Below are 26,948 nucleotides of genomic sequence, written 5' to 3'. Positions count from 1 at the left end.
CTAAACTTTTTATTTTGGCACTGTCTTAACAGGTATCTCCACGTCTTTTCCTCTGCACCTTCTGCCTGCAAAAAAGCATCACATAGCAGCACTGGGCTTGATAGTGTGCAGCTGCGGCCTAGTATTTGTTGATACCTGTTCTAGTAACATCTTCCAGAGCATAAGGGAAAAGGCTATAGAACTTAATTAATCTTTTCCTTACCTACAATAAAAAAATTCAGTTTTTAAACTTGACCATGGGACTGATGAAAGCAGGCTTGCTGCCTCTGCTGCATGCTTTTATCCTGCTCTGGATAGTGATGTAAAACTATAATACAATCTTCTTTCAGTCCTAAGAGCCATGAGCAGCCCATATTCCCAAGGTGCCTCTCTTGCAGCCCTGTCCCTTGTGGAGGTTTTTGTTAGGCAATAGCTGTTAACTCTTGTTAAACCCTTACATTTTTAGAACAGTTGCACTGCATCTTAGTCCAATTTATCTATTCCTGCTACATAAGCTCAGCTCCTGGATTTTCATGTCTATATTCCCTATGTGATCTTCAGAATAAAATTCCTGTAGCAATACCTGGGGCGTGTGTGCCTTTCTGTGAAAAGGGTGTGTTCCCTGGGTTTGTTTTGATTGGATGAAGTCAGCCAAACACATTGATCTCATGTATTTACAAAGGTGAGGATTTTGAGGGTGGATTTTTGCCTCTATCTGATTGCAACACTGGGCTCCAGACAGGCACAGCTCTTCAGGCCATTGCACAGCTCTTCAGGCCATTGTGTGGTAAATGTGAGGCTGCTGCACATTGCAGCCCTTCTTGGTCAAGGAACAATTTTTGGAGAGAAAACATGCCGAGGTACACGGTGCATGTCCGAGGAGAATGGCTGGCAGTGCCATGCCTAAACTCCACAAACACCATTGAGTGGCTGGGAAAGGAAGCTGTGAGACGGTACATGAAAAACAAGCCTGACAATGGGGGATTTGCCTCGGTGGAAGAAGTAAAGTTTTACATTCGAAGGTGCAAGGGACTTGGCTTGCTGGATCTTGATGATACTGTGGGGGATGCTCTAGAGGACAATGAATTTGTTGAAGTTGGTAAGCAAAACCTTAAGCATTGCAGAGTGACTGTGTTGTCATCTGAGTCAGCAAACTGTGGTTTTATCTAGATTCATCTAAAATTACACTGGAGAGATTGTCTAGAGTTTTTATGGGAAAATGCCCAATAATTTAAGAATATTTAGGAACAGAACTACACAAAAGTTAGAAGGTATAGGATTCTATATACATCTTCTCTATCTGCTGTCGTATATAGTGTAAGCTGTTATGCCTTTGCTTTTGGAATACCTTAAATAAATACATACCTCCTTGTTATTTTCCCAGAAGTGAACAAATTTGTTCAGGGATGATAACTGGAAATCAGAATTCTTACTGCTGTGAATTGTAATAAATAACAAATTAATTTATCTGAAGAATGCAATTTAATCATGTATGTGCTTATTCTGCATATTTCTTCTAGTTATAGAAGGAGATATAATGTCTCCAGATTTCATACCATCTCAACCAGAAGGAGTTCATTTGTATCCTTTTTGACTGCTTTGTGAAAGTTTACAATTACAGATGTGTAATTTTCCAGATTGCCTGGTTTTTTTAGAGTTCCTTCATTCTTAAAACACATTGCCAGCTGTAACTGAGTGCTCACTACCTGTGAAATCCTGTCTGCCCTTTTTCCTTTACAAAACTTTCAGATACAGCAAATACCGAGAACCTGAACAGGTAGGAATAACCAATGATTTTACAACTTGGTAACAAATCCTGCTACTCACCAGAAAATGCTGAGAGTTCAGCCAGTGCAGCATTCACAAAAGCAGGGGCTATTCAATTGGCTGGGTCTAGAAAACTAAACTATAATGTGCTTATAATGTTTTTGTTACCTGGGTTCCTGTCTTATGAATAAGCATGAAGAAGCTTCCTGTCATTGCTGAGTTTTGACTGTATTTTTTATTATTATTGATTATTAAGCAACATTATATGTATCCATATCCCAAACTAAAATGTGGTTCTTTGGTGTAGTATATTTCTTTAGATGGCAACAGCTTAACAACGGAGGACTTGGTCAATTTAGGAAAGGGACTCTACAAGATAAAGGTAAAAATTCTGAACAAATGCAGCTAAAAATTATGTGTTTATTTTTCTACAACTAAATAATGAGAAATAAGCTAATATTTAAACTACTTATGTTTTAGCTCACACCCGAAGCTGAAGCTAAAGTCAAACAATCACGAGAAGTGATTGAAAGGATCGTAAAGGAACAGACAGGTAAATAATTTTGCTTTTAACTATTAATTATTTAGAAGACTTCGTCAGGTTCCCTCCTTAACCAGCAGTGTACATTTCTTGCAGTTGTTTATGGCATCACCACGGGTTTTGGAAAGTTTGCCAGGACTGTCATCCCAAACAGTAATCTGAGGTATGTTGTGTGTGCAGCCTTCTCTGCCCTCACTTTTCAGGAAAGGAAGAAGAGGGAGCAGTTTGACCCTGTAGTTGTATAGTTTGGGGTTAAATGAGAGAGCTGCTTCAGGACTTTCTTCTCTTTTGTGCAAAATAAAACCTGATGAGACTTTTTTTGAGGTTTAACATATTTTTTTTTTCTGTAGGGAGCTTCAAGTGAACTTGGTTCGTTCACATTCTGCAGGTAATGAGAGATTGCTTGGTGGTTCCCTTTTCTGCCATTGTTGGTAGCAGGTGAGTAACCAAGAGGGTTCTGTTACTGTTTCAGGTGTGGGGAAACCTTTGACCCCAGAGAGATCTCGCATGCTGTTGGCACTGAGAATCAATGTCCTAGCCAAAGGATACAGTGGAATATCCCTAGAAACCCTCGAGCAAGTTATTAAAGCATTTAATGGTAAAAAGATGTTTAAAGAAAATCTTCCTTTCCCTTTTGTTTTTCCTTTTAACTGTTTTGTTAAGAGGTGTAGCTCAATGGGTCAAGCTACAGATGCTGGTCTTTCAGCTTGGTAGTTGAGAGATCAGGGCTAGAGTTTGGCTGTACAAGCTCACAACTGGAGACCATTGCTCTGTTGAAGGACATGGGGTATGAGCTTAACTGACTGGAAAGGCTGAGAGAAAGGGATGCAACAGGCAGAAATTTGGGAAATGAGCCTCTGAAAGGTCAGATAATTAGTTCAAGGCTAAGCTTGACTAAGAGCATGGCTCTGGGAAAGCTTTTTTACAAAGGCTCAAGTCTCTGTCCTCTCTCTTCTGTCTCTTCTGTCCTGTCGGGTGGTATCGTGTGTGTCACCATCTCTAGGAATACAGGGATTTAGGGAGGAGGGGGCCATTACCATACAGAACACTGCATGTGTTGGTGTTTGTGAAGCAGACCCACTTAAGCACCACCTGGTTTTGGGAGCAGACCCCCTGAGACCTACAGAGGTGTTTGTACACAAGGGCTACGAGGCAGCCACACAGAAGCCCATGGCCAGTCAGCAGCTTACATGGCCACAACTGCCACAGCAGTTCCATCTGGGTGGCCTTCCCTCCCTTGCCAGATGCTGTGGCAGAGAACCCAAAGCAGTGGCTGATGTTCATTAGCTGATGACCGCTGGATGGCCCCTCTGGTGGGGCCTGCCAAGCAAAGGGCACCTTCTGTCTAATGTCAGTGTTAGGATCAACTCTCCTTCTCTTCTTTTCCTAAACTGTAGATTGGGAAGACCACGTGTATGAGAGAAGAGCCATGTTCATTTATGTGAGCCCCAAAAACAGTCTTTGTGCTGCACTCTGTAACACCCTCCTCCTCCTCCTGCAGCGTGTGAAGGAGCTGCAATTCAGTGTTTAGCTCTGCAAAATAAGAGGAACAGACAGGTTCCCTCCTTGCTTCTTCTGATGTTTCCCAGGCTCCATTTCTTCATTTCCACGTTTCAGTGCCCAAAGGAGTAGGACGGGGAGAAGAGGGCTCAAAGATGGTTTCTAAGAATAGCCCAGTGTTTAGTGGAGTAAGAAATTAGGAGATAGCTTTGTCCACACCAGGTGGTCACCCTGTGATGGAGAGCTGAGACAAGAAGCATTGTAGCTGCCTTGCTGTAGGTGCAATCACCCTGGGCTGTGTCCCCCAGGCTGCAACGAGAGTAGTCCTGTTGGGGACATTGTTCATGATTGCAGGATGTTACTGTGACCACACTTACGAGCTGGCTTCTCTGTTTTCCAAGGAGTGTATCAAGGGAAGGTTCTAAAATGAGTGATTTTTGTGTTCTTTCTAGCATCCTGCCTTCCTTATATCCCAGAGAAAGGGACAGTTGGAGCCAGCGGAGACTTGGCCCCCCTCTCTCATCTTGCTCTGGGATTAATTGGAGAGGGAAAGATGTGGTCCCCGAAGAGTGGCTGGGCTGATGCTAAATATGTAAGATTCGTGCAGCTGATTGGGTTTGCTCAGATTAATAACATGTAAAAGTCTTTGGATTTTCTATACTAGTTTGAATTAGGACTAGGTTGCCTTTAGCTACTCATCCTCTAATTTGAGGAAGGTGGGTCCATGAAGAATGTAATAACTGACCCACATGTCACTGGAGGAGACATAAATAAGCAGCATGTTATTGAGCCCTAAAGACATATCATGCCATAGTATTGCAATACAAGATAGCACAGTGACATCATTTATGAACTGGAGAAAGGGACAGGATATGATACCAACTCTGAAAGAATTATTACTGTATCTCCAGCTCCATGAACATCAACGCTTTTCTAAAAAACCCGAGATCACCTCTCAAATGCAGAGAGTACCTGGAGATTTACTGGAGGCAAAATCTTCGCAGTAAAATTTCTACTGATTTTATAAGGGCTTTAAGTAAATACATCGGTTTGGATATTTTATTTTTGATAAACTAACTAGGGTTACAAGGAGCCTTTATATCATTCTCCTTCACAAGACAGAAGTGTTAGAATGGAATTAGGTTTTAATCAATTGTTATTCTGTCACTAACACATCAGCAGATTGATCTTGTGTTAAGTATCTCCAAGTCCAGCTCCTCCAAAGTCTTTCACGGTAGTTTGTTCTGCTACACCTATCACTCCTATCCATGAATATTTGAATACCAGACTTGTTCATGAATTGATAGGTGTACATCACTATAGACTGGAGAAGGATTGAGGACTACACAGGGAGAGGAGTAGGGAGGAAGCAGACCAGTGTGTTCTGGACCTTCGAAATCAGAAGTTATAGCTGTACACTTCTGAGATGCATTACCTCTTCTGCTGGAAAGGGTGAGAGGATTAAATGAGAAATAGGTTATGCTGTTTCTCCATTTCCTACAAGACCAATTGCCCTCTAGAATAGACATGTATAGAATAAACTGGATAGGACTCCTCTTGCCACTAGAGATTTTCTATAGAAAGGATTAGGGGATCATTTTAAAAGGAATAATTTATGCCAAGCCAAAATGCTATAAGGCAGGGTGTAGGCAGAATTGCCTTCCCAAGAGGTTTCCAGCCTTCTTTACTGTTGCCCTCTCCCATCATCTAGAACACAGTAGATGTTAATGGGCCGTGACAGTATCTTGCTTAGTGCTCCTGCTACCTTCTTGTACTGGCACTAGGAAATAAGGTGCTAGTTTGGAAGCCCTTTATTTAGCCCAGCAGAAAAAAATATGTTATATGTTTGTGATATAAAGCTCTTTTTCTCCCATCACTTAAGAAATTTGTTAGTCTTTCTATTCATGGAAACATTTAAATTTTAGTGACTTAGTTACTGAAGAGTATTTTTCATTAATTATCTTGGCATTGAACTCCTTCACAGGTCCTGGAAGCCCATGGACTGAAACCAATTACCTTGAAACCTAAAGAGGTAATAAAGTTTAATGATGTCAGCTGATGAAAATGAGCACAGTCAATCACTATTTGCTTTATATGCACAATGAAAGCATTAAATGAATTAATGATTTTAAATCAAGCTTCAGAAGGATATTGATGAAGTGTTGTCAGGAGCGGGATTCACTCCTCCTAGTGTCACCCTGCTTGACCTGAAATGTCAGACCCAAGCTTGGTGTTCAGATTGGCTCTGTGGTCAGTGGAGACAGACAGGCCCCTTCAGAAAGCACTTTATGCCATCCTGAAACAGCTGTCTAAGAGGCACCTTCAAGACAGTACCTATCTGCCCTTTGGCTGTAACAGGAGGTCAGATGACTGACTTGAAGCAGGTGTCTGACTTACTTGGAACTACTGGTGCCCCAAGGGTGTCTGCAGTGACTTAGTGGGGTCATGAGCATTGACACTTTACATAGCAAAGAAGCTCAGTCAAGCTGTGCATTTTATGATTTCAGGATGGTCCAAGAAGCTAGGCAAAGGTCTTTAACTTCTTCATGTGGGAAGGAGAATTGTCACAGGTATGGGGAATTGTCACAGTGTGTGGAATAGCTGCAATGACTTTGCTTAACACCTGCTCTCCCTTTGAAGGGTCTGGCCCTCATCAATGGGACACAGATGATCACCTCACTGGGCTGTGAGGCAGTTGAAAGAGCAGGGGCCATAGCGAGGCAAGCTGACATCATCGCTGCCCTTACACTCGAAGTCCTGAAGGGTACAACGAGGGCCTTTGACACTGGTGGGTACTGGGCCTTCCCTGTCTGTTTGCTGAACAAAAGCTTTGCAAAGCCTAACCATCTAACTTGTCTTACTAGATATCCATGCAGTGCGCCCACATCGAGGGCAGGCTGAAGTGGCCTTTCGATTCAGGTCCCTTCTAGATTCTGACCATCATCCATCAGAAATAGCAGGTGAACAATCTTAACCTTCACCCTCTCAGATTACCAGGACAAGCTGGGTCCTTCAACAGGACACAATGCTTTTGTGTGAGGAATATTTGAGTTTTTCCCCCCTTTTTTCTTCCAGAGAGCCATAGATTCTGTGACCGAGTTCAGGATGCGTACACAATGCGCTGCTGCCCTCAGGTAAAAACTGACTTTTATGTCCTTCTATTACAATAGATAAATGATGATGAAGTTTCCACCTCAGAAATACTGTCAGTTATGTGCTGTCTGACTCTGTCTGACTCTTATTTTGCTTCTTCTTCACTTCAAAATTGTAATAATGGAGATATGTAATTTGTTGATCGCGTGCATGCACCCATCAGCAGCATCTAACAAAGCAGTGTTCAGATCTGGAAGAGGCCAGGGGTCAGAAGCAGAGGGAAAGTGCTAGTTTCCATGCTTGCAGATTTTGTAGGGACTTTCTTCTGCAGTGGTGTTAAGAACATGAACTAGGTGTTTCCAAAAGCCAACGGAGTGTAGTATCTCAAACATGTTGGAAGAAGTCAGTCGTATGTGTTTTAACAGGAGTAAAGCTATTAAACCAGTGGAATTAATGGAAGCCAATTAATTAATAAGAGGTTTTCTGTGAGTCTTTGTAAGGCTACTTCTTCCCTCATAACACTTCTGCCACTGAATGAATATCTTCCATTTAGGTAAACCAACCCAAACAAGTAAAGAATGTCATATTCAGATTACTCTTTTGGCAAAACTGCCACAATAATAGTGAATATCATCTTTCAAGTGTCTAGGATTGGCAGTGATGCTCCTCATGTTAAAACAAATCCAAGACCGTCTTCCATGTGTGAAAGTCGAGTGGGATGATGGGAAAGAGGGTCCCTGCAACTCAGTCAGCATCCTGAAAGCGAACTAAGTGCAGATACTAAGCTCAGGCACAAATGTCTTTTGTTCTAGGTCCATGGAATTGTAAATGATACAATTGCGTTTGTGAAGGACATAATAACGACCGAAATCAACAGTGCCACGGACAACCCTGTATCTTTTCGATTACTTTAATACTTTGTAAAATCCTGCTTGGCCTTTTTTATTCTTTTCTTCAGTATAATTACTCTCACAGGAGGCAAAAAAGTCATAACTGGCTTTGGTCAGTAACTGCCATTGTTTGCAACAGTAACCTCTCTTCCTTTCCTATGACTGCACGGGAGGATTTCTGTCAGCACTACAATGCAAGGCTGCATTTCTGTCACCACTGTAATGATGCTGTACATAGCATCATATCAATTGCTGATAAGCATCATGGCTTCTAATCTGTCCAAAATTGTAACTGTCATGGAGAGGATCTATCAAGGAACTGAAAATCTATGCTAGGATCTGAACAGATGGGTTTCTTTGCCCCCCTCCCCACCCTCCATCAAAGACCTCCCTTTATGTAGCTTATTTGAAAAAAATACATATCAAAATTGTATGTACAAGTTTGAAGAACTGAGATTGTGTCTTCATTTCCTGAAAAGTGGAAGTGTGGATGCAATATAAAGTGCTTGCACATAAAAGCCTATGAGCACAAATACTCCTTCAGTTAAGATATTCCGATTACTGCAGATATCTCTCATGTAAACTGTGTTTCACTTGTGTGTGCCTCAACTTCTCCTTAAAGATGGTGTTTGCTGAAAGAGAAGAGACCATTTCTGGAGGAAATTTTCATGGGGAATATCCTGCAAAGGTAATTCAGCATTTGAAGAAAGGAAAAAACTTTGTTTCTGTTTTGGTTTTTTTGCTTGCTTGTTTCTGTCATCTGGTTTAGTGAGATCTTTTTTTTGTAGGCTCTGGACTATTTGGCAATTGGTGTGCATGAACTCGCTGCAATTAGTGAAAGAAGAATTGAGAGGCTGTGCAACCCCTCACTGAGTGAACTGCCTGCATTTTTAGTCACTGAAGGAGGTCTGAACTCGGGCTTCATGATTGCACACTGCACAGCAGCTGCCCTGGGTGAGTGCTTGAGCAATACCACAGGGAGAGCAAGCTAGAAAGACTGATTTCTTTCAAGACAGATGTAATCTAATAGTAGACACAAAGGTATCTGGCTCCTGTTTTCTGTCTCTTCTCCGCTTGTTTTTTGCTGTCTTATAAAGTGTGAGTGTTGAGTGCAGCTGCTATTATTTCAGCTCAGGCTTCCTTACTCTGCACTGACCCTTGGGCATGTTCAGTGCTCTGAGCGTGCAAACTCTTAAGTGGACTTTGGTGGGAAGGCTTGTCTCAAAGGGCCTGATGCCCTCAGTACTGGGTGTCTCCATTTGACAGCCTGGTCTGTACATCAGTATTGGACCCCACAGTCCTCAGCAGACCGGAGTTTGCAGGGCTGGCTATTGGGGGAGCACACTGAAATTAGACATCAGTTCAGTGTTTCCTCTAGTACCCGTGACTAAGGCAACAAGAAACCTGATGGCCGCTGGGATATCACAGTTCATAGGTTCAGGGAAGCATGAGCCAATATAAAGATAAACATGCTATGAGAAGAGAATAAATTTTAAAGGATAGAAACAAACACAGGAACAGAGGATATCAGATAAATGTGTAGATAAACATTCTGCAGAAAAACAAGTGAATTAACTAAATCAATATGCTAAAGGAACCCTGCCTAGAGGCTGGTTTGGCAAGTGGGCCTGGAAGAGAAGCTGAAATGCTCATCCCCCCTCTTTTAAGGGCTGGAAGCTTTACCTTTTGGCTGGGAAGAGTTTAGGATGGCTCCAGGCCTCAGCTGGTTACATGGCATCAGGTTTCACTGCACACTTTTGCAATCTGGTGTGACAGATTCTGGGGTGTTTGTGATTTCTGCTGTGGGAAATGAAAATTATAGCCCTGCCTCTGCTGACACTAGGAGTCCATGGGTCAAAATCATCTCATCCTGATCAAAATAGACAGGATTTTATCTGAATTGAAGTTTGAGTTCCTTTTATTTTTTTTAACCTATTTTTTAATCATTAGTATTTTTTTAATCACTCTGCCATTTTCTGGGCTGTTTGTGTACCAGCTAATGTTTTTCACTCCCAGGGTTAATAGATAAAGCTGCAAAAAATTTGCAGGCATTTTGCAGCGCTGCTGGATGTGTCTGTCTTCCCCCGTTCCAGCAGCTCTGTGCCTGCCAGACCGAGCTGTTTGCAGCGGCCACATGCAGCCTCTCTGGGACCTGCTGTCACCTGCCTGAATGTGCCAGCTGGCCTCTGGTCCTAGACTGTGTCACTCCAGCCTGTTTGCAATTGGTGTCACCACCTCTCTGTCGCTCTTGTAGCTTTTCTGAAGCCACTAATTTGGCAAGGGCATTACGCAGCATCCTGCTGGGCTTCAGAAAGAAAAGGCCCAGTGCAGCCAGAGATTCAGACCTCATTTTTTCTCTTTTAAAGAGCAATTCTCAACCTCAGATTGTCATTGAATGGTGCCTAAGGCCTTTGCTGCAGCCAAATTGCCATTGCTTTGGGGTGCAGCATGAGAATTTCCTCCAGAGCTTGCACCTGACTCTCAAAGCTGGAGTGGTGTCATGCTCATGGACATGGGCAGCCTTGTAGCAAGACGAGAGTGGGAGAAGATTTGTATCACACTCCTGCATTTTTGTACAGGAAGTTCTGAAAGTGCCTCAGCTGCAATGAGCAGACCAGATGCTGATCTCTAGCTGTGTTCTTGAAAACAGGGGAGGGGCGATATTCGTGACCAAAACCAGAGGGAGCCAATACCCTTTACAGAGAGTTGCCCTAGAGCAACAGGCAGGACCAGGCTAGTGTTTCAGTTATGCTGTCTGCTCTTCTTCTTCAGTTTCCTTCAGGCCTTTTAGCCACAGCAACTCAAGCCTGGAGATGGGGGAGTGAAGAGTGAGCAGTCGTTCCATATTTGATTAATATTTGAGTCTAAAGACTGATGTTGGTTAGTTTTCAGAGGCAATGGCAGATTTTCAAGGTGGTTATTACAAATTACTCAGTCCAGGTAAAATACTGATGCATCCTCAAAAGAGGAGCAATAGTTGGACCCAAGGTGGTAGATAGGCTCTTATCTCCATGTTGTCCATTGCTTCTGCTGTCTCATGCCCATTCTCCCAGCATTCATTGTGCCGGATTTTTGCAGTTTCTGAAAACAAAGCCTTGTGCCACCCCTCTTCTGTGGATTCTCTCTCAACCAGTGCTGCTACAGAGGATCATGTATCCATGGGAGGATGGGCTGCAAGAAAAGCTTTGAGAGTTATTGAACACGTGGAACAAGGTAAAATTAAAATCCTGATTTCCAGACAGACCTTGACTCATGAAAATGAGAAGCTAATACCAATAATGATCAGGTGTGAGGTAGGCAGATACAATGCAAACATCTCCAGACAGAAGACTCTCTTCCAAAGCGCTGTCATTTTACCGCTGTTTTCATGTGGGCTCTTGCAAGCTTCATAGAGAGAACTTTCATTTTTAGCTCAGGCCCTTCTTTTCTCAGTGCTAAAGAAGTTTTCTGATATATGATGGATATTAATTTGAGTATTCAAGTTAACCTGGAAGAGATTCCTAGGGATTTAAGACACTGGTGACCAGGATTTCCTGGTACACTTGAAAGGTCTGTACAACAGAGCACCCAAAATCTGCTTGCTGAAATGCTTGATACTGCCCCCAGCATCATCCATGAAATGGTCCTGCCACTGGGCTGGCTCTCTGGGGCATGTGGATCCACTGGTTTTTCACATTGCCTGAAACCATATCATATTAGTGAGAACAAAGGCCAGGGATAGCTTTACACAGGAAACCTCGCCTTGAGCTGTACCTGCCAAACATCCCTTTCGCTGTTCTGTTTCCAAGTTCTGGCTATCGAGCTGCTCGCTGCCTGCCAGGGCATTGAATTCCTACGCCCTCTGAGAACAACAACCCCATTGGAGAAGGTCTACGACCTTGTGCGCTCTGTGGTGAGGTAAGATCAGATAAACACCTTCCTCAGAGGTTTCGTGCCTGGAGAGCAGCTGCTGGCGGTGGTGGTTAATGTTTCTCCAATGTCTTGTTACAGGCCCTGGATAAAGGATCGCTTCATGGCCCCAGACATTGAAGCAGCTCACAGGCTGCTCGTGGACCAGAAGGCGAGTGCTGGCTTTTGGCTTGTGCCGTAGGATTGTCTAGAACCCTTTTTCTTTGTCCATGCCAGCTGCTGTTTTTGCTGCTCTATCCTCTTCATGGTCAAGTGGTTTTGTAGCAAGTGCAGTGATTCTCTCCCAGCTATTGCACACAGAGCATTAGCCTGGTAACAAGACAAGACAAAGTATTTTTGCCTTGAATCCTTTCACCTTGTCCCCTTGGAGCTGTATCCTTTCCCATCCCTTGTCAACTCCATCCATGTGCTCTTCCCTAAACCTCACTCTATCTGCCTCTCTGGTTCTGCTCATCCCATATAGCATATCTACATAGCTTTGCCACCTCTATCACAATAACTTTTCTATAAGGTTTCCTGAACTCATGTGTTGATGTCTTAGCTGACCTTTTGTCTTGCCTCTGACTCTGCTGTTTCACATTCTTGTTTCACAGGTGTGGGAAGTGGCTAAACCTTACATTGAAAAGTACAGGAGGGAACACATCCCTGAATCAAGACCCATTTCACCTACAGCTTTCTCCCTAGGATCGCTGAGAATGAGTGCAGATGATAGTCATGACCACAGGCATCAGAATGAACTTTGAGAGTTGCAATCCTCTGGAAGAGAGCAGATCCTTTCCAGAACCTTACCTGAGCATGGCTGTTCTACTCAAACTCAATGTGGTTTCTCCAGGTGACCCAGAGGACCTGACTGTCTAGCTCAGGAGCAAATAGATAGTGAAGAAAAGTCTCACTGCTTTCCTCACATGTGAAAGACAACTTTGTCATGATAGTGTGGTTTTGACTGAATTTCATGAACTTCTGAACACAAATCATTCAGACTCCTGCTGAAACCAGTATTTGTTTTGTCAAGTCTTCGTTTGTATTCTCTTCATCTGTTCCAATGATACCAAACAGCCTAAGTTCAATATTCTTGATACCTTTTTTTTTTCCCCCTTTGGGTAATTGCTGTGATCCCCTTCATTTTGCCACAAGCAAAATTATCTTTACACTTAATTCTTCTCTCTTTTGCAGATCTTATGTGAGGTACAGGTTCTTGTATAACAGGAGCATTTTTAGAGCAGGTGCTTCACAAATCAGAAAAGCTGTGAGCATAGGAGTGTGCTATGGAGATCATTGCTCCAAAACAAATATATTATATTCTGGTGATGGACTACACTTAATGCAGCTTTCCAAGAGCTGTGGGCTGCAATTAATAAACTGAGGCTTCATATATGGCTGTAGCCATCTATTCTCCTGTCATGTGTGTGATAATGAAAATGTAAAGCAAAAGCTTAATTTGGAAATTAATAGGACAGGTGGCACAGGGGCCAGAAAAGGGGGAAGAGGTGTAGGAGTGGTGAATGTGAACCGTGCTGAGGCAATAGCGCCAAGACCTACACTCACATGGCTCACCAGGGCTCTGCCTGTGTGCCAAGGGCCCTGTCCCCATAGACGGGATTATGACAGAGTGTGCTCTGTGTTACAGCACTGACCTCTGGCACAGGCTTGATTTTGCAAGGGAAGAGTCAGGACATGGATTTCACATCATGGTGCAGTGATCACATGGCAGTACTGATCTGGCTGTGGGGCATTCAGCACAAGCTTTGGCTAGGCTGCACGGGCAGCCAAAGCACCAGTGTGGGGCTGCCTTTGGGTGTTCAAGACCTGCCATGTTAAATGTGCCCTGAGGAGAGGGCTCATGCCTGCTGGCAACCTAGCAGGAAGACACATATCCTGGCCAGAAGATCTGGGAACTAGGGCAACCACGGCACACGAGCTCCCAGCTAAGCTCCTTCCTTCTGCACCTGATGTGCAACATCTCCATCCTGTCTCTCCCTCATGTGCCAAGAAAGTCTCTATTTCTTCAATGTGAGGCTCTCTGTAACAGGCAGGTCTCAATCTCCCCCTGAAGCTGTTTCAATTTGTATAAAATCAGGTATTAAAAAGAAGTGTGAGAACAAACAGACAGGCTTTTATCTTGTGGGATCAACCATTTGCCTTCAGCCCTGTGTTAAGGCTGATGAGTCCTTCAGCAGCAAGGCTGGCAGAAGTTCCTATGTCCACGTTACCTATGTCCTGCTCCCCGTGCTGTGGGAGCCAGCACTGTGCATGTCATCACTGAAGTGAGCCACGCTAAAAACAAAACAACATCCTGCATTCCGGAGGGGTGTGCCTTCCCTGGCAGCTGTGGGGATAACAGTGCCACAAACTGCAGGACCACATAGCTGCCCGTTGGGAACCACTCAAGCCAGCTGTGCCCCTGAAGTAAAATCGCATGCTCTGACTGCAAACTGCCACTAGTTACAGCCCTGGGGCACATTCCCAAATGGCTGCTGGATTCACCCGAGCTGCCCGGGCAAACTCATGGTTTCAGGTTCCCACGAGAACTTGTGCATGAGAGCAGAATCCCCTCACATCAGTAGTTTCAGGCCACAAATGCCTATTCCTGTCCAAAAGGGAATATTTGAGGCTTTCCTTTATGCAGTCTTGGGCCCCAAACACCCTAGGCATTCAGATAAGAGATTCTGGGCCTTGCTTCCCGCTCACCTCTGCTTTTGGCTGCCTGGGACCAAGGGACCCCCAGGACACACTGCAGCATGGTGGCCTCAGGTTTTGCACCGTGCCTGTGCAGAACTGAGAGACACCACTCTGCCTGCACGCTGCATGCAAGAAATGTCTGTGCTCCTTCCCTGACAGCCTTCTCAAATCCCTGTATAAACATTATTTATGAAGGCTGTCTTGGGCAGAATGGACCCTGCAATCACATATTTCTGATGTTCTTTCAAGCTTTATAAAAACAAAGTCCCACACCCACATCTGGTACAACATCTGTTTGCAGGAAAACACGTCAGGTGCCAGGAATGCTATTATATTGTTTTAAAAACTGATTTAGTTGGCTAGCCTGGATCAAATAAAGCATGAGGAAAGATACTACAGGGGATGGCTTGCATATTTTGGGTATTAACAGATATGCCCAAGGCTCAGGAAGATCAGGAGGTCATAATGCTCATACATATTTGTGATGGCTTTCAAATATCTGTTAAGCAGAATGAGACCACTGTCCTTCCTCAGAGGTCTGGTTCACTAAAGCACTGTGCTCTGTATCGCAGGTTATGTCACCTGCTTATATCAACACTGATTTTTGATGTGAAGTTCTTCATGCTTGTCAGGTGTAGTTTTATGACTTCACCTTCAGAAAGTAAATCCCTTTTGCTTCTGCAGCCACCATTCATTTGAAAATTTGAAGAAAAGTCCCAGTCCACGTGTATTCAGAGACCCTCCTACCCCAGACCCTCTGCTTAAGTACTGCAAAAGCTTCAATTCTCCAGATCTGTATCATCCTTTTTTCTACATACTGCATTCCTAAATGATGGTGCAAGCTGTGGGGAAAAAAGTAGTAGCTGAAAGAGTGCTTTAAAAAAATTAAGCTCCTAAGTTTCAACATGGCTTTGAGTAGGAGATACCATACTTAACTTACCAGAATCCCATTCAAACTCCCACAAACAATTACGTCCCATGTTATTTCAGATTCAGCCTAAAATAAATAAAATCAGGTCTTTTCTGGAACATCTGTATGACACTGCATGTGATCTCCCAGCACAGCCAAGGGCCATCCCAAATGTGCACGCCTGAGCCCCTGGCCCCCTGTCACATGTTACTTGACATCACATTCCCCAGTAAATCTTACCTGGATCCAAACTTTGTTTACTCATTGCCAGTTTGTTTGGGTTATTTTCAAATATAATAATATTATAGATTACTTGTATAGGAAAACATTTTTGGAAACTGTCTTATTTAAGATGGATACAATTAGAAATTATTTTATTGTGCTGGAGAGAAGGACAATGGACATGGAGATGCACCAAATGGGTAATGCTTTGTAAGGTTTATTTGAATAAGAGTAAGGTGAGCAGGCAAACAATTTACTGGTAAATACAAATCTGATTTGTCTGTTGCTTTGAAATACTCCATGCTAATTTGATTTTAGTAGTTTACTAAATTACTGCCTTCTCTCAGTAACTGCTCATTGTCTCACACCTCTCATTTTCATAGACAACTTTTCCTTTAATTATAACGTAGTTGATCAATGCTTCATGTCCACCAAACTGGTAAATCAAGTGCTCCCACCTAAAAACACAAGATGTTAAAGAATACAGAAACTTGCATAAGAGTCTATCAGCAGAGAATTTCTTCCACAAAATAAACACATATTCTCTTTAGATAATTTGTAATTAGGCATTGATTACTTGTAATAACAGCCCCAAAAGTCTTAGGCTTTATTTCCCACTGGAGTAATTAAGGAAAATGAAAGTGGGTCTGAAATGCTACCAGTGTCCCTTTATTCAGTGAGGACAACTACTGTTAAAGCACATTGCAAATGCCAATGGAAGAACAAACCTTGATGAATTTATGATAAGAAGATCCCCCTGCTTGCCGACTTCCAAGGAGCCATGGGTGTCTGATTTGCCCAGAGCATAAGCTGCATTAATGGTGGCAGCTGCCAGTGCTTCATTCATTGACATCTTCATGTTTACACAAGCCAGATGCATCACCATAGGCTGTAGGCAAGGAAGGGGACAATGGGACTGACCAGGAACACAAAGCTGTTTATGCTTCAAATCCCTAAGCGCTCTCCTTTTTCCTTGCACAACAGAAGGAGCTCTTCTGCACAACATAAATCTCGTCAACTCCAAAGCAAGAACTCTAAAATCAGTAGCTCTGAGAGCATTTTGAATAGGCCTCTCAGTGCACATGAAGGATGGGACCCATTCTGGTTTCAAGAATTTCTGGCAAAAACTCCCAATACACACAAACAAGCACAGGCAGATGTCTGTGTGGGGCATACAGCTCTCCCTGTGCATATGAAACCAGTTTTAAGTGTGCAAGACCTACACACAAGTTGTACTAGTAAGAAATTTCATAATTCTGTGGTTTCAGTATTAGGATTATCTTACCATTGAAAAACAGTATGCATTAGGATTAAAGTCACTGCCAAGAGCAACTATAACACCTTCTTCCAACATTTTTCTTGCTTGAGGTTGCTTCAGTCTAGAGGGAAAAAGAAACTTATCAGTATGATTTGCTTAGTTATCATACAATGATTTACAAGGGCAAAAGTCATCTCTCAGTTTGGCTACATTCATGCATTCAGTTACACTGATCCTTTTGGAGATGAAAGCCCAAAATCTCCTCTTGCATCCCTACCTATCACCCTATGGACAAAATAAATGGGGAGTGTGCGCCACAACTTTTGCAGTAACAGCATGTGGCAGCAGCCAGTATCAACCATCAGGCTGCAGGCCACTGAAATTCTGGTGTTTATCCAGACCTCAGACACCTCAGAATTTACAAGATGAAAATCTTCATTTCACTAAAAACCTGATTTTCTAGTTCTTACAGCTTCAAAGATAGGCTCCCAAATATGAGCATTGGCACATGCAATGTAACAGTCACTTCCCAATTATTAAGACTGTGTGTTTAATCTGCATACATTAGAGATACTTTCACTCAGCAATTATAATGCAAAAGATGTTTTCAATAACTTCAATATCTGGAATAGCCATTTTAAAATTGCTCAGCCCCTGGATTAATATGTGTAGGTGTTTGCAGGGTGGGCACTAAGAAATACACTCTCTAGGAAGTTTTAGCCATAGCTGCTCTAAAGCCATTCTAAATCTACTGCGTGACTTTTCAGTAATCTCACAGATTTTTGCGGATTTCCAGCAGAAATAAGACACAAGGAGGCTCATTCAGTTTCTCTCTACTTGTGATTATCTTCACTGACTCAGACTCATCCTTAAGGCATAGACAGATGCTTATTTTAACATCAAAAGACCCTAAAACCACATACATGGACATGCAGTTACAGAAGTTTCCCCTTCAATCTAGTGGCCTTACCTTAACATGTAGGCTGTTGTTGGTAAAAGGACAGCAGCACACTTAGCTCTTGCCATCGCCACAATACCTTCATCACTAACTTCTTCCAGGTGGCAGATGGCCCGGGCTCCTAGTTCAGCTCCAAGCTAAGTAAATTTTCAAGCAAATTATTCACTATTCTCAATTAATTCAGTAAAAAAAGTTGTTTCCAAATAACTGGAGGAGACAATTCACTATTAATGCAAAATTTACCAGAAGAGAAATAGAAAAGAATGCTTGGAAGAACAATCAGAATACAGAGAAAAATATTTGTTAATTTATTCCAGGAAAAGTTGATCACTTTATCCACCCATGGAGCAGAAGCACACCTTCAGCGGTGTTTGTAACAGCCAAACACACAAACTGTGTGAGAGCCATGGACAAAAACATTACCAACTCCTGTTCATAAAGGATCCATCAGAAAATAGTTCACAAAACTGAATGATGCCTTCAATAGGGAAGCCAAAGAGATTTTTATAATCAATCAAGTTTTTGGTTTGGTGGCATTTTTTTAAAATACAGCAGAGAATAACCATGGGCAGACCCCACAAGGAGGAAGCAATGTTTAAATGATGGTGAAACATGGTCTCAAAGTGACTTCCTTTATCAAGACATTTGGGAACCTAGTCTTGACTAAACCACCCCTCTGAGTGTGCTCAGATATACTGATATCTGAGTAATGAGACTGCTGAGTGTGCTCACTGCAATTTGACTTGTTGCTTCTAACTGGACACTTAATGAAAAAAATATTTTTCAAGTTGCATAGAAAGCATGTTTTTGTCATTCTTGGGTTCATGGATATCCACATTCCCGGTCTGTATCCCATGTGGAAGATAAGCAAAGTCAATGTTTGTTTAGTCAGTGCACGCTAGTCCCAGAGGTCAAGGCTTTCTCCCATGTCCTTAACTCCAAAGCTGCACATGGACTGCTCTTCCTATCATCTGATAGAAATGATGCCTATGAATGGTCTATTTCATAAAGTCTTTGAAAAAACAACCTCAGTTTTGGAAACTGCAATTCTTTCACAGATTGGGCTCTCACCGGAGCAAAAATGAATGTTAAGAAAGACGTACCTCAGCAGATTTCATCGGATGGAGTTCATCACCATGGAAGTTAATCTGTAACCCTATATCTTTTCCAGCTTGAAGTATTCTCCTTGTAGACTCCAGATCAAAGACTCCTTTCTCACAGAACACATCTATATTGTTAACATGTATTTCACCACTTAGTTTGAGTTCTTTCAGTTTAGGAAGGTGGTTATTGATAATGTCATCTGTGGCTTCAGTAGCAGTTTTCCCTCTAATGAAAAAATGTTAGAGCCATATGAGTAACATCCTTGAAGCCTGGCACACATTGAAGCCATACATGCAATTACTAGATTACTTAGGAAATGATGTAAATGTGAATTCCTCAAAAAAACTTCTTAAAAAATTAAACCCAATTGTAATTCATGTGCCCTCCAACATGAGTTACTTTCCATTCAAAGAATATTAGATTGTATTACTGAATATTTTTAATAAGGTTGGCATGTTGGATGCTAACAAAGATATGGGATACTTTAAAACAACTTCTTCTGCTTTCCTATTCATACATTCTGACCTCCTTATACTGTATTCTAAAATACAACTATTTAAAATACGTAAATGAGTATTTAAATATGTTAAATGGTATTCATGCAAAATTTTTATGCAAGTATCAAAACTCAAAGGGGATATGCAGCATAAGTCATTATTTTTAATTTCCCTCTCCTCCTTTTACATCATTCAGAGTGAGGGACAGATAACTGTTTCTAATCAAAGGGACTTCCCAAGGTTTGGTTTGCCAAAGTCAGAATCATTTATAAATCCTCTATTACATAAAGATAACCCAGGAGAGACCACTAAACGCCTTGGAAAGAGCAAAAAGTCCCAAAACATGCAGCTGAGTTAGCATTCTCGAATTTTAATATCTGAAGACAAGGGATGTGCAGCAGCCAAACGCCTGAGAACCGCAGTGCTCATTTCAGGCCTGCAGACACGGGCGTTATGGAGCGCCACACATGCCTGAGCTGGGAGTCGTGCAGTGGCAATAAAGGAAAGAAGCCAAACTCTGCCTGAATTTATAAACAAGGTTATAAAGCAGAGCCCTTCTTCCATTCACTTCTCACCGAAACAGTCATTGGGGTTGCTCAGCCTCTGACCATGCCAAGGCATCTCCCTTTTCTCTTTCTACTCAGCAGCCTTTGGAGGAATTTGGGCCGAAAGAATTAGGGTCAGAGCCAAGACAAACCAGAGGGAAACACTAAGTATTAGCTTCACTTTTTGATGGATATAGTGCCCCAAAATGCAAAACAAAACTGCTGTTGTTTTAATGCAGAAGATTTCTGCTCAGGAAACCACTTTGAAAATTTCCTGCTAAAGTTTAAAAGGGCCCAATAAACACTTGCCAATAAAAAATAATAATAATTTTTAAAAATCAGACATTCCCCAAATCATGCATTGGATTCAAAATGGTGACTGGAGGGACCAAGGAAGAACTGCAGACTTCTTCCTAGTCAAAATGAAAACCCAATCCAGAGTCTAAGTTGGAGGGGTAGCATAAAATTCAAGCAAAATATGCTAGACACAAACATTTGACTGAAAAGAGAAGAGAGGATTTAAAAAGACACAAACTGGAAAATACAGATAACTCAGTATTTCCTTCAGGAAATTTCCTCAAATCCCCAATTACCTTTTCTCCTTACTTAAAATACAATATCCTTACTACTACTACATTTTGTTATGCTTGATGTGCTTCAGTGGGGACAGAAGTGTGCAGAGAATGAGAAGGCACATCTGTCTTTCTAACACAAGAGTTGCTATGTTTGTAAAAACACTGGAATTTATTTAATTGATTTGTAGAAATGCTCAAACCATTTTGGTGGGAAAGACTATTAATCAGGATTTTGATTGAGATCCTGCCAAAGCTTTTTAGGGGAGGGAAAAAGGAAGGACTAAGAAATATATGTATCATTTGGGGTGAAAGGTCAATTTTATTTTACCATAAGTCCTCTAAATTTTAGTAGAACTTCTCGAAAGAAGTAGTTGGTGCTTTCAGCTGATTTTAGTTACTTTTTTCTTAACCATCTTCCAGTTGCTGAAGATGATACAGGATTCATTTTCCATAGTTAAATTGACAAAAGACAATTTACCATCCTGCTCCAAATACACAAGAATTAGATTGCAAAAAATATTTTCTGGGTCATGTTTTCTTGAATTTTTCAGGAGAGGTTGGGGTTTTTTTGGAGTATGCTTTTTTTTTCTTTTAATGAACATCTCTTGAATATTGCCACATAATAAGCCTGCCTCTATCTCACACGCCTTGTCTTGCAGCAGCCTACCACTTAGTATGTCAAAATATCTAGCTAAAACTCCTTGTTAATTCCTTCATACACTGAAATCTGGTAACATGAAGATGTTATTTTCATCATAGCAAAATAAAAATCAAAAGTGAGAAAGGACTTTTATGATACACCTACTTGAGCCATCAGAATAATTGTGATTAAACACATTTAGTTTAATCTTCTACTCATCTCACAGCTATAAGATATATGCAAGTCTTCATTGAATGGAAGCATAATTAAACTTTGTTTATGGAGGTATATAAGGATTAAATAAGGTATTTTTTGTTGCTTGCTGGCCAAAATAAAATCTCATGGCAGAGACTAAGCTTGAAGGATAGCAGCAAATGCAAGCAGAAGAACTTCTGTACAGGAAACCCTCTAATTTGTGTTATGTTGAGTGTGAGCATTGGCTGGAGGCAGGGGTTCTGCACTAAGCCTGTGTTGGCATATAGGAGTTATTAAATAATATTCCCCTGCCTTCCTTCAAATTAAAATTTAGGAGAGCCTCCTATAAATACTGGCTGTTTTTTCTCAAGTAGGCTGTATTTTAGGAGTGAGGCAGAAGAAACCTTCCTGAAAGCAGCAGCCAATTTTCAATGCCAAGCAGCAGTACTTAACAAGAGAAAGACAAGTCAAGTCCCATTACTTGGGCACAGCGTGAGCTCCGCAGTACGTTGAGGAAATGCCAATATCCATGGATTTCTTCGCACGTTCAATCACCCTGAGCATTTTGAGCTCGATTTCCAAGTTCAAGCCATATCCACTCTTGCACTCCACCAGCGTGGATCCTGCTCTGAGCATGCGCTCAAGGCGGTGCTGGAAGGTGGTGAACAGCTCGTCCTCCGTGGCCTTCCGAGTGTGCTCCACAGTAAAATGTATCCCTCCCCCAGCCTGGTGGATCTCCATATAGGATGCACCTGCCAGCTTGGGTTAAAGAAAAGAAAACAAAAAACACCCCCCCATACAATTAGCTATGAACCGTGCATTTTCCATCCAAGAGATACTGGAAAGTGCCTTGAGGTCTCTTTGCAGTGAGAGAGACAAGGAGAAGAGAAAAAAAAACACATTAGTTCTTCCTCCCTCCCCCTTTTCTTCTCTCTCCCCTCCACTTAAGTGAAGAAATTATGTAAGAAGTGGCACAAGGAGAATTACTCTGAAGACTTGTTTTCCCCCGAGTCCAAGGGGAAAACCGATCTCTAGCTAAAAATTCATTTATGTGGAAAAGAAAAAGGGAGAAAAAAAATCAATATTTAGATGGTAATAGAAGGCAGCACTCCTATATTGCTTCAATTAATGCAAAAATATATCAAGGCTGGCTGCAAAGGATGCAGGTACACTCCCCACTCAGCCTACCAGTATTCAAAAATCATCCCTCCTCCCTCAGGCAGATTTTCTAACAGAAATTATATATTTTTCTATAAAAGAAAGATGAGAGTCACTAGGAAGTAGAAATCATTATACATTTAAAAGAAAAAAAAAAAAAAGAGGAGGAAGAAAAATCCATCTGTGCAATTTTATGCTGTTACCTTCATTGCAAACTCATGAACCCTGTCACCAGCCCACACTGGATGTGTATGTGCATCTACCAGGCCTAAAGAAAACAAAGTAATTGTACACTTGGGTTACTTCACTGTGGAAGAGAAAAGATTATGAACATGCAAGCAAATTAAATAGACAGCAGAAGTTCCCCTATAAAGTCTCTGTTGCTTAGAGAAAAATAAAAATCCAACCAGCCAAATACCTAGGATTTTCTTCAGAGGCTATTTTATTTCAATTTTTTTTTAGGTCTGACACCTTATGCAAAATGTCTCCAGCTAAATGCATCACTTGCTGAGTTTTTCATGTTATTTTGATAATGTTTTCAAACTGTGGAAGAAAGGAGAAATAATAAACTGTGAAAGAGTTCATTAGACTTTAAGCCTGTACTCTTTAAAAAAAGGCAAACTGCTTAGGCTGGGCTTAGCACACTAGACTTCCTCTAACAACACTTACAACAGTGTGAGCCTTTCTACACTTTGACACTGCTGAATGGCAAGGGCACTGTAAGAGAAACAGAGGTCTGACAGCTCATGTGCTAACACCATTTGGATAGTTTAGCATGCAATAGACTTGCCCAGCTTTGGGGGTTTTTTATCAGGCAAAGTTGCAGAGTATGTGACTTAAAATCTCTTTTGTCTCCAAACATCTGTGGCCAGGATGGACAGACTGAGCTCTGTGGCTGAATGGCTGATGGGCTGACAGAGTACAGAAAAGAGCAGTGAATCTAAAGAGTCACTCTGTGGGGCCAGCTACATCCCTCTTGTGATCTATGACAGAGGAACAGATCTAAAGACAAAACTGGAGGAGACAAAGCTCCACCAAGAAGCCCAAAAGAATCCTTGAATATCTCCAGTGAGGGAAACTCCACCACCTCTCTGGTGGAGTTCCAGTGTTCAGTCACCTCCACAGTAAAAAAGTTCTTCCTCGTGTTCAGGTGCAACTTCCTGTGCATCAGTTTCTGCCCATTGCCTCTTGTCCTGCTTGGCACCACTGAGAAGAGCCTGGCTCCATCCTCTTGACACCCTCCCATCAGTACTTACAGACAACGATGAGGTCCCCTTTCAGTCGTCTTTTCTTGAGGCTGAACAGACCCAGCTCCCTCAGCCCTTCCTCATAAGTGAGGTGTTGCAGTCCCCTCACCATCTTTGTTGCCCTTTGCTGGACCCACCCCAGGAGCTCCATGTCTCTCTTGTACTGTGGAGCCCAGAACTGGGCACAGCACTCCAAATGTAGCCTCACTAGGGCTGAGTAGAGGGGCAGGATCACCTCCCTCAACCTGCTGGAAATGCTCTTCCTTTGTATCATTATGAAAAATACACCTACCTGGTAACACGCACTTCCCAGAGCAGTCAATTATCCTTTCAAATGTTGTTTCCGAAAACTGATCGCGAATAACATCTGCCTGGCCCACAGCCTTGATACAACCATCCCTGCAAACCACAGACAACGAACAAAGAACACGTGAGACTATTTAAAAGTCAAGCGCTCAGCAACAGAGCTCCTGGGACAACAGGGGCGGGACCTTCAGCAGGACTGAAGATGCACATGTGGAGGTGGTTTGCTGGTTTTACAGACGCACAGCAAACACTGGGGTAATGCCACGCGTTTCAAGCTGTTTGCCATAACGCTTGTCCTCTGCTTAGATCCCTCTGGACAACACCTTGGTACTCTTCTGTTCTAATTCCTGCTAGGTAACATTGTTTTCCTGCAGTGGATCAGCGAGCATACAGCATTGCTCCATCAGGTATCTATCTGCAGGGCACTCTTCCCCTCACAGAAATCAAACTGCCATCGACTGCCTGGACCTCAATCACGCCCCGTGCCCTGGGAAGCCACAGCCTCTTTGGGGCTGTTCTTCCAGTGGAGTTTGAGGATGCTACCGGGAATCCTGGACGGCGCTTGGGGGATGCGTTCCACCCTCGCACGGAGCTCCCCGCTTTCCCCCCGCGCCCCGCCGGCCCCGCACTCACAGCCCCACCACCAGGCTGGCGCCCCGCAGCACGGCCAGGCCGGCAGCGCCTTCCCGCCGCAGGCACGGCTCCCGCCGGCCGCACACCAGCACCAGCTGCTCGGCGTTCTCCAGTAGCAGCCGCTTCCGCTGCCGGCCCGCCATGGCCGCGGGCACCGAGTGCCGGGGCCGCTCGGCTCAAAGTCCCCCGGGGCGGTGCGGCCGAGCGCCCCTCCTGCCCCCGGCCTGCCCCGCCTCGCCCGGCACCAGCCCCAGCCCGACCCCGACCCCGATCCTGGCTCCGGACCCGGCCTGGGCCCTGCCCGGCTTGGTCTGCCCTAACTTTGCCGCAGCCCGCTCCAGGCGCGGGATGCTGTGCTTGATTCGGTCCAGGATAGCGTGACAACATTCGTGCATCGCGCTGGTTCATGATCAGCTCCGAAACACCGGATTTTCCAGCTGGGGCTTCCCGGAGCTCTCAGTCCTCACAGCACCACCTGGAGATTTCCCTTTGCCAGGAAAATAGGAGCCTCTGATGTGGGAGCGTTTGTTTGCCCACGTGCCCTGTTCCCTGCGTCCATCACCTCTCCAGCATCCATCAGTTTGCCAGCGCCCACCTCCTTGCCCGCGTCCCAGCAACAACCCCCGAGGTACCATAACACCTCCCACCCACCGCGCCAGATGTTCAGGCAGACATTCATTTGTCCAGGCAGATACTAATTAATCCCATTCCAATAACGAAAGGTTTGTGCGATTCTGCTGCCCCCTACAGAATGAGGGATTGGAGAATCAGGGAGCAAATATTTACTCCCAACACGGATTTTTTTGTTTTCTTCTCGCTTCACATATTCATAGCGCCTATAGGACTCCAGTATTTCCCAGCTGGAAAATGGAGTGTCTTTCTGAACAAGTGGTCCCTCAAACACTTTTCCCGGGGTGGCAATCTTCTTTAGACACTTTCTTTTCTTTTAAAAAGAGAATCGATTTAAAATGCTGGTAACACATCTACGTGCATATACATACTACTGGTCAGCAGAAACAGGTGGCTCTTTGAACGAGCCTTTCTGGTGAAGTCTTGTTTGCAAATGGGGCAAGATTTGCATCTATGGCCCAGTAATTTGTATTTAATATCAAACCTGAGAAGTGAGTAAAACTACAATAGCGTTGGGTGTTATCTTTTGATGCTGCTCCACTGGCTTAATGCTGCACCACCACATAACCTTTGTCCTCCTCCTAAACTCTCACTAGGCATGCAGAAGATCGGCAGGAGAGCTGGTAGAGGGTGCTTTACCACCTCCAGGAGTTCCTGCTGCTGACTTTGGCATTTCCCAGCAGTATCACAATACGTTTGAAAGCAGAAATCAAAGAGGAACCTTGCAACAGCATCATAACAAGGGCAGAAGGACACCCCATTGTGGGGGATGCTAAAGAAGTGGTGGTGGGCTGAGAGCTGTTGCATCAGGAATGAAACACAACCTGCTGCGGTGGAGGGGGGAAAAAGAAAGATCAATGCACCTGTGAGCTCTGTTGTTACACTTTTAAAGAAAAAAAGTCAGTTTTGTGTTCTAGGCTTCTCCAAGAATCAAGGTCAGATCCTGACCCTGAATCACTGATTCTCAGGTGAAGACCCTGATCTTCACCTGAGAATCGGTGAAGATTTTATGCTTAGTAAGATAGGGGCGTATTTCATTCTAAGACTTATATTCTGTTTGCAGAAAACTTACAGATGTGCTTGTGTATTTCTATATGCCCTGGTTCTTTTCTGGTGAAGAATTTTCTCTGCAATAGATCAGCATATGAAAAAAAAAAGTCAATCCACTGCAGTTCTGACATGATGTAGTAGTTTGGTCCAAAATACTCATTACTGTTTATCTGCTGTGAGATAAGAATTAGGAGAAATGCAAAACAGGCACCAAACTTGAAAGAATATAAAGAAGTTTATTAACAGACCTAAAAGAAGAAGGAAAAAATTATACCACCTTCAGAACTCTCCTCCTCCCCCCACCTTCCTCCCTTCTCCCACTGACAATGTGAAAAAACAACCCTTAAGATGTTCAGTCTGTTTACCACTTCCATAATAACCTTGTTCAGTCCATTTAGAAAGAGAAGTCTCTTCTTGCTCATGCTATGAAAACATTATCACAACGAGACAGCCGCCCACTTCCAAATATTGTTCAGTCCATTTAGGAAGAGGAGTCTCTCTGCCTGCGTGTGAGTCCTTTCCCCCGACTTGCAGCTTTTCCCGCAACTGCTTTCGAGGGTCCACTCTTGAAGTTTTTTGGGGTACAATTTTAAGGTTGAGCCGTTCAGAAACAAGAACAGAGGCCCTTCTCCTTCCCTGGGAGCAAAGGGTCTTCATCATCT

General features: G+C 43.1%; 2 protein-coding genes across 3 annotated transcripts; one reads left to right on the top strand and one right to left on the bottom strand.

The window, feature by feature from the left end:
* Positions 1-685: 685 nt before the first annotated feature.
* On the top strand, positions 686-13,069 carry HAL (histidine ammonia-lyase). Its single transcript, XM_042026108.1, has 20 exons — positions 686-1,078; positions 1,500-1,560; positions 1,729-1,756; positions 2,054-2,128; positions 2,227-2,299; positions 2,384-2,450; positions 2,638-2,675; positions 2,760-2,885; positions 4,240-4,379; positions 5,772-5,819; positions 6,428-6,575; positions 6,652-6,747; positions 6,863-6,921; positions 7,693-7,773; positions 8,393-8,458; positions 8,559-8,724; positions 10,849-10,983; positions 11,559-11,667; positions 11,761-11,830; positions 12,273-13,069. The coding sequence occupies exons 1-20, from the start codon at positions 832-834 to the stop codon at positions 12,420-12,422; spliced, it is 1,983 nt and encodes a 660-aa protein (XP_041882042.1). The 5' UTR covers positions 686-831; the 3' UTR covers positions 12,423-13,069.
* A 2,622-nt stretch (positions 13,070-15,691) lies between these two features.
* Positions 15,692-25,059, bottom strand: AMDHD1 (amidohydrolase domain containing 1). Of its 2 annotated transcripts, none has more exons than XM_042026088.1 (9): positions 24,928-25,059; positions 23,960-24,066; positions 22,624-22,688; positions 21,744-22,021; positions 18,810-19,035; positions 17,719-17,843; positions 16,776-16,869; positions 16,219-16,379; positions 15,692-15,948 (listed from the first exon to the last, which is right to left on the bottom strand). In XM_042026088.1, exons 1-9 carry the CDS (start codon positions 24,999-25,001, stop codon positions 15,834-15,836), a joined length of 1,245 nt encoding a protein of 414 aa, XP_041882022.1. In that variant the 5' UTR covers positions 25,002-25,059; the 3' UTR covers positions 15,692-15,833. The 2 variants fall into 2 exon arrangements, with proteins under 2 accessions (XP_041882022.1, XP_041882016.1); XM_042026082.1 differs by lacking the exon at positions 24,928-25,059 and adding an exon at positions 24,607-24,769.
* Positions 25,060-26,948: the final 1,889 nt, after the last annotated feature.

This window comes from Corvus kubaryi, unplaced genomic scaffold (assembly GCF_017639235.1).
Source record: "Corvus kubaryi isolate FWS band 111438036 unplaced genomic scaffold, C.kubaryi_AGA036_p1.0 129, whole genome shotgun sequence".
NCBI lineage: Eukaryota > Metazoa > Chordata > Aves > Passeriformes > Corvidae > Corvus > Corvus kubaryi.
Note: the sequence above shows the minus strand (reverse complement) of the source record. Positions and strands in the feature narration are given on the sequence as shown.

Bases quoted from the DNA above. Each gene is read 5' to 3' on its own strand.
- AMDHD1 (XM_042026082.1), bottom strand. From the start codon at position 24,749: ATGGCGGGCCGGCAGCGGAAGCGGCTGCTACTGGAGAACGCCGAGCAG. The intron at 16,870-17,718 runs GTAAGGCCACTA...TTTTCCCTCTAG, and splicing joins ACAACAGCCTACATGTTAAG to ACTGAAGCAACCTCAAGCAA. The intron at 15,949-16,218 runs GTTTGTTCTTCC...TTGTGTTTTTAG, and splicing joins CTTATCATAAATTCATCAAG to GTGGGAGCACTTGATTTACC.
- HAL (XM_042026108.1), top strand. From the start codon at position 832: ATGCCGAGGTACACGGTGCATGTCCGAGGAGAATGGCTGGCAGTGCCA. The intron at 1,561-1,728 runs GTATCCTTTTTG...CAAAACTTTCAG, and splicing joins CAACCAGAAGGAGTTCATTT to ATACAGCAAATACCGAGAAC. The intron at 6,922-7,692 runs GTAAAAACTGAC...CTTTTGTTCTAG, and splicing joins CAATGCGCTGCTGCCCTCAG to GTCCATGGAATTGTAAATGA.